Source organism: Caretta caretta, chromosome 8, assembly GCF_965140235.1.
Source record: "Caretta caretta isolate rCarCar2 chromosome 8, rCarCar1.hap1, whole genome shotgun sequence".
Lineage (NCBI taxonomy): Eukaryota > Metazoa > Chordata > Testudines > Cheloniidae > Caretta > Caretta caretta.
Window position 1 is genome coordinate 61,446,292 of NC_134213.1, and position 7,281 is coordinate 61,453,572.

The 7,281-nt window shown below is 48.0% G+C and overlaps 1 protein-coding gene across 1 annotated transcript; it reads left to right on the forward strand.

Annotated features, from left to right (window-relative positions):
- Positions 1 to 2,025: 2,025 nt before the first annotated feature.
- LOC142073131 (uncharacterized) lies at positions 2,026 to 3,838 on the forward strand. Its single transcript, XM_075131984.1, has 2 exons — positions 2,026 to 2,915; positions 3,297 to 3,838. Exons 1-2 carry the CDS (start codon positions 2,336 to 2,338, stop codon positions 3,836 to 3,838), a joined length of 1,122 nt encoding a protein of 373 aa, XP_074988085.1. The 5' UTR covers positions 2,026 to 2,335.
- The last annotated feature ends 3,443 nt before the right edge of the window (positions 3,839 to 7,281 follow it).

Consider the following 7,281-nt stretch of genomic DNA (forward strand, 5'->3'; position numbering starts at 1 on the left):
CACCACCATTCCCACTTATCCCTGAAAGAAAAGGAGTACTTGTGGCACCTTAGAGACTAACCAATTTGAGCATAAGCTTTCGTGAGCTACAGCTCAATTCAGAAAGCTTATGCTCAAATAAATTGGTTAGTCTCTAAGGTGCCACAAGTACTCCTTTTCTTTTTGCAGAAAAATATAGCTAATTCTGTTTCCCAATCTCTGAAATGCAGTGGGTTGCCTCTTTTGCTGCTTTTATCTCCAATGCTTGTTCTACTTCGTTCTCTTGACCTCAGTGATCTCACTACTATGCCAATGATCTCTACTGATTACATGACTAATATCCAGATTAAGATCTAGTGATGCACTAAAATACGTATCTGCTATGATCGTCTACTCCACCACCCTACATGCCTTAAGCTTTAAGGAAGTAAAACAGCATCAGTTGGTGAAAAATCTTATAGGTAAAATATCCCCATGTGAAGAGCCAAGTAATTACACCAGCTGGGTAAAAACCAACCAATTGTACTTGAAAGTGAAACAAAAAACGTTTTCTATAATCAGATTGGAAAGCTGATCTACTGTTTTACTGCATGTCAGGATCTACATGGCAGTCTTTCCATAAACTTCCCAAATTCCTGTCACCTGCTTTGCCACTTTTGTCCCATGAATAGCTGTGAACCATGAATGGACAAAGCTGATATTCAGTTGCTGTTAGAATAATAATGTTCTGTCCTATGAGCAAAAGAAGAACCAAATGGAATGACCTATGGACTTTCATGAAAAAAGCAGAAGTACAAAAGGGAATCAAATTCACATGACTGGGAAACTGAAGTGTTCTACTAACAATGGTTTTAAACAGATTGGTCGATGCTGAAAACCACCATTTGGAACAGAAACCTGACCTTCCAAGACAAAAGTATCTGTCCTTTGCACTTCTGCTGTGAATAATGACTAGACTCATGTTATCAGATGATGTTCTGAAAATGTCAAAGTATATGCAGGAGGGTTTTTTTTGTGTTTTTTTTTTGTTTGTTTGTTTTTACTTTGTAAAGAGGAAGTTGAGATCAGACATATGCAAAGGATTCATCCAGAACCATCTGAAAAACAGTGTGAAAGATGGTGCTAGATTCATAGATCTTGAGGCCAGAGGGGACCATCATGGTCATCTATCCTGACCTCTGCATAACATAAGCCCAAAAATAGTTCCTAGAGCACATCTTTAGAAAAAGATCTTTAGTGCAACCTCATATATCAAACCAGGGCCAGCAAAGTCTAGCAGATTTGAGACTGATACAGAGTCCACAGCCCACCTCCCTTCCTGCTCAAGAATCCTAGTCAGCTTCAACAAAATGTCCAGCTATCCCTATGCCCAGTAACTTCATTTCTTACCTTCAGCAGAAGTCATTTACGTTTGGTGACGTGTCCCTTTGCAAAACTATGCAAAGCGACAAGTAAAGGCAACTGGGCTCCACTTCTGCAGCACCAGGAGGCTGGAGCAGGGTGTCCCCAAGAATCCCTAAACTTATAAACAGTGTCCGTTACCTAAGGGGTGCCCCACACAGAGCCTTTTATAAATCTTCAAACTTTTTTTCCCTCGCATGGTGATACGATTACACCTTGGGAACCAAAATGTTTAGGCCCTAAAAATTGGCGCACAAAGCTCCTGGCAGGGCCTCCCTCATTACCACCACCTTATTTTGAGTGATATGGAAAACAAAGGGAAACCTCAGCTTTCATTTTAAGAACAGAAAGGACTAGAAACTGCCTTTTCCTTTGTGAAGCAACCTAAAAAATATAAACCCATGTAAACAGCTCAAACCCGCTTCTATTAATTCCTAACAACCTTGGGATTCCTATAGGTTCTTGACACTAGGGAAGATCACAGAATTAATTAATGTGTCTACATGTGGTGCTGGCAGCCTGAGCTGCTCATGATGGCACTCTGACCTGCAGCTACACCAGCTCCTATGGCCACAGAGAGGAGCAACTAAACAGTATATGCCCTGGTCTACACTAGGACTTTAGGTCGAATTTAGCAGCGTTAAATCGATTTAAACCTGCACCCGTCCACACAATGAAGCCCTTTATTTCGACTTAAAGGGCTCTTAAAATCGATTTCCTTACTCCACCCCTGACAAGTGGATTAGCGCTTAAATCGACGTTGCCGGCTCGAATTTGGGGTACTGTGGACACAATTCGATGGTATTGGCCTCCGGGAGCTATCCCAGAGTGCTCCATTCTGACCGCTCTGGAGAGCGCTCTCAACTCAGATGCACTGGCCAGGTAGACAGGAAAAGAACCGCGAACTTTTGAATCTCATTTCCTGTTTGGCCAGCGTGGCAAGCTGCAGGTGACCATGCAGAGCTCATCAGCAGAGGTGACCATGATGGAGTCCCAGAATCGCAAAAGAGCTCCAGCATGGACTGAACGGGAGGTACGGGATCTGATCGCTGTTTGGGGAGAGGAATCCGTGCTATCAGAACTCCGTTCCAGTTTTCGAAATGCCAAAACCTTTCTGAAAATCTCCCAGGGCATGAAGGACAGAGGCCATAACAGGGACCCGAAGCAGTGCCGCGTGAAACTGAAGGAGCTGAGGCAAGCCTACCAGAAAACCAGAGAGGCGAACAGCCGCTCTGGGTCAGAGCCCCAAACATGCCGCTTCTATGATGAGCTGCATGCCATTTTAGGGGGTTCAGCCACCACTACCCCAGCCGTGTTGTTTGACTCCTTCAATGGAGATGGAGGCAATACAGAAGTAGGTTTTGGGGACGAAGAAGATGATGATGAGGAGGTTGTAGATAGCTCACAGCAAGCAAGCGGAGAAACCGGTTTTCCCGACAGCCAGGAACTGTTTCTCACCCTAGACCTGGAGCCAGTACCCCCCGAACCCACCCAAGGCTGCCTCCTGGACTCAGCAGGCGGAGAAGGGACCTCTGGTGAGTGTACCTTTTAAAATGCTATACATGGTTTAAAAGCAAGCATGTGAAAGGATTACTTTGCCCTGGCATTTGCGGTTCTGCCTTTGCAAAAGGTTTCTGGGGAGGGCAGCCTTATTTCGTCCTTCATGGTAGGACACTTTACCACTCCAGGCCAGCAACACGTACTGGGGAATCACTGTAGAACAAAGCATTGCAGTGTATGTTTGCTGGCATTCAACCAAAATCACGCGGTGGGAGGAGGCAAAATGCGACCTTGTAACGAAAGCACATGTGCTATGTATGTAATGTTAACAGCAAGGTTTACCCTGAAAGAGTGTAGCCACTGTTTTATAAAATGTGTCTTTTTAAATACCGCTGTCCCTTTTTTTTCTCCACCAGCTGCATGTGTTTCAATGATCACAGGATCTTCTCCTTCCCAGAGGCTAGTGAAGCTTAGAAAGAAAAAAAAACGCACTCGCGATGAAATGTTCTCCGAGCTCATGCTGTCCTCCCACACTGACAGAGCACAGACGAATGCGTGGAGGCAAATAATGTCAGAGTGCAGGAAAGCACAAAATGACCGGGAGGAGAGGTGGAGGGCTGAAGAGAGTAAGTGGCGGGCTGAAGAGAGTAAGTGGCGGGCTGAAGACAGGGCTGAAGCTCAAAGGTGGCGGCAGCGTGATGAGAGGAGGCAGGATTCAATGCTGAGGCTGCTGCAGGACCAAACCAGTATGCTCCAGTGTATGGTTGAGCTGCAGCAAAGGCAGCTGGAGCACAGACTGCCACTGCAGCCCCTCTGTAACCAACCGCCCTCCTCCCCAAGTTCCATAGCCTCCACACCCAGACGCCCAAGAACGCGGTGGGGAGGCCTCCGGCCAACCAGCCACTCCCCCACAGAGGATTGCCCAAAAAAAAGAAGGCTGTCATTCAATAAATTTTAAAGTTGTAAACTTTTAAAGTGCTGTGCTTAAAGTGCTGTGTGGCATTTTCCTTCCCTCCTCCACCACCCCTCCTGGGATACCTTGGTAGTCATCCCCCTATTTGTGTGATGAATGAATAACGAATGCATGCCTGTGAAGCAGCAATGACTTTATTGGCTCTGCAAGCAATGATTAAAGGGAGGAGGGGAGGGTGGTTAGCTTACAGGGAAGTAGAGTGAACCAAGGGGTGGGGGGGTTCATCAAGGAGAAACAAACAGAACTTTCACACCGTAGCCTGGCCAGTCATGAAACTGGTTTTCAAAGCTTCTCTGATGCGTACCGCGCCCTCCTGTGCTCTTCTAACCGCCCTGGTGTCTGGCTGCGCGTAACCAGCAGCCAGGCGATTTGCCTCAACCTCCCACCCCGCCATAAACGTCTCCCCCTTACTCTCACAGATATTGTGGAGCACACAGCAAGCAGTAATAACAGTGGGAATATTGGTTTCGCTGAGGTCTAAGCGAGTCAATAAACTGCGCCAGCGCGCCTTTAAACGTCCAAATGCACATTCTACCACCATTCTGCACTTGCTCAGCCTGTAGTTGAACAGCTCCTGACCACTGTCCAGGCTGCCTGTGTACGGCTTCATGAGCCATGGCATTAAGGGGTAGGCTGGGTCCCCAAGGATACATATAGGCATTTCCACATCCCCAACAGTTATTTTCTGGTCTGGGAATAAAGTCCCTTCCTGCAGCTTTTGAAACAGACCAGAGTTCCTGAAGATGCGAGCATCATGCACCTTTCCCGGCCATCCCACGTTGATGTTGGTGAAACGTCCCTTGTGATCCACCAGAGCTTGCAGCACTATCGAAAAGTACCCCTTGCGGTTTATGTACTCGGCGGCTTGGTGCTCCGGTGCCAAGATAGGGATATGGGTTCCATCTATAGCCCCACCACAGTTAGGGAATCCCATTGCAGCAAAGCCATCCACTATGACCTGCACATTTCCCAGGGTCACTACCCTTGATATCAGCAGATCTTTGATTGCGTGGGCTACTTGCATCACAGCAGCCCCCACAGTAGATTTGCCCACTCCAAATTGATTCCCAACTGACCGGTAGCTGTCTGGCGTTGCAAGCTTCCACAGGGCTATCGCCACTCGCTTCTCAACTGTGAGGGCTGCTCTCATCTTGGTATTCATGCGCTTCAGGACAGGGGAAAGCAAGTCACAAAGTTCCATGAAAGTGCCCTTACGCATGCGAAAGTTTCGTAGCCACTGGGAATCGTCCCAGACCTGCAACACTATGCGGTCCCACCAGTCTGTGCTTGTTTCCCGAGCCCAGAATCGGCGTTCCACAGCATGAACCTGCCCCATTAGCACCATGATGCATGCATTGTCAGGGCCCATGCTTTCAGAGAAATCTGTGTCCATGTCCTGATCACTCACGGGACCGCGCTGACGTCGCCTCCTCGCCCGGTATCGCGTTGCCATGTTCTGGTGCTGCATATACTGCTGAATAATGCGTGTGGTGGTTAATGTGCTCCTAATTGCCAAAGTGAGCTGAGCGGGCTCCATGCTTGCCGTGGTATGGCGTCCGCACAGAAAAAAGGCGCGGAACGAATGTCTGCCGTTGCTCTGACGGAGGGAGGGGCGACTGACGACACGGCTTACAGGGTTGGCTTCAGGGAGCTAAAATCAACAAAGGGGGTGCCTGTACATCAAGGAGTATTTCAGGCAGGACTGCACGGAGGGTTCCAATAAGAAATGGTGCACCTAAGTTATCGTTGTTATTGGAACAAGGAGGTTAGCCTGGCCTCTGATTGATACATGGCTAGATTTACCTCGCTGCACCTTCTCTGTGAGTGACTGCAGTGTGACCTAGAGGAATGAGTCCCCTAGACAGGGGAGGAGGCAAATGAGTACAAAACAAATCTGGTCTATTTCTTGTTTTGACCCACTCCATCTATCTTTTACATCTTTGGCTGGCAGCAGACGGTGCAGAAGGACTGCATGCCATCCACATCTCATGGCTGCTCGGCAGAAGATGGTACAGTACGCCTGCTAGCCATCCCCATCTCTTGCCTGCCTGGCAGAAGATGGTGCAATACGACTGCTAGCAATCCTCATCTCTTGCCTGCCTGGCAGAAGATGGTACAGTACGACTGCTAGCAGTCCGTATCGCCTGCCTGCTCACCATAAGACGGTTCAATAGGACTGACTGCAGGACTAAAGAGAATGACCTGGTCAAGTCACTCCAAATGTAGTCCCTGCGCCCATGTCTGCCCAGGCGCTCCCAGCCGACGCGGCCAGGAGCACCTCGGACACGATGAGGACGACTACCAGTCGTATTGCACCGTCTGCTGCCAGAAGGCAAGGGGTTGCTGCTACTGTGCAGCAAAGCCGTACCGCGTCTGCCAGCACCCAGGAGACATAGGGTGACGGTTACCTGAGCGGGCTCCATGCTTGCTGTGGTATGGCGTCTGCACAGGTAACTCAGGAAAAAAGGCGCGAAATGATTGTCTGCCCTTGCTTTCACGGGGGGAGGGAGGGAACGGGAGGCTGACGATATGTACCCAGAACCACCCGCGACAATGTTTTAGCCCCATCAGGCATTGGGATCTCAACCCAGAATTCCAATGGGCAGCGGAGACTGCGGGAACTGTGGGATAGCTACCCACAGTGCAACGCTCCGGAAGTCGACTCTAGCCTCGGTACTGTGGAAGCGCTCCGCCGAGTTAATGCACTTAATGCACTTAGAGCATTTTCTGTGGGGACACACACACTCGAATTTATAAAACCGATTTCTAAAAAACCGACTTCTATAAATTCGACCTTATTCCGTAGTGTAGACATACCCTGAGATACACCCTCATCTAGGGGACTAGATATAGTGTTAAAAATAACAGACAAGCATTCTATTCCTGGCTCTGACCTTGGCTTCTTCTGTACCATGGTCAGTTGATTACCTTTCTGCCTTAATTCCCCCTGCTTATCAAATGGGGACAGAATTTTCCTATCATAGAGGAAACTTGTGACAGTTATTTGTAAAGCACTCTACAATTCATTAGAAGGCACATAAAACCCACCAGGGCCTGGGGTCCTGCCAGACATTTGTCTCTTGGAATATATTTTGTAATGCTGGTAATTCTGCACAGATGCCATCATAAGTAGTAGGGTTCACTTCTGCAGAAGGAACTGGGGAATGGGGATGTGGAGCAGCTAAAGATATTTCTCTCATCTTACACACACACACACACACACACACAGAGTAAAATAAGTCCTATACATTCAGAATGGATCCCCAAGAATCATCTTGATTTCCCCCAGATCCTGAGGATATGCTTGTACCTAGCAGTTAGAGAATGGTGGAAAGGAGTTGATTATGTTTTGGGAGTAAGGGAACCAAAACTTATTTCACAGACCCACCCAAAAATACTAATTCTGAATGGCTTCCCTTCTTGCCAGC

What these genes read in the sequence shown, in the direction of transcription:
- LOC142073131 (XM_075131984.1), top strand. Translation starts at nt 2,336, where the DNA reads ATGCAGAGCTCATCAGCAGAGGTGACCATGATGGAGTCCCAGAATCGC. An exon ending in AGGCGGAGAAGGGACCTCTG is followed by an intron (nt 2,916 to 3,296) that starts GTGAGTGTACCT and finishes TTTCTCCACCAG; the next exon opens with CTGCATGTGTTTCAATGATC.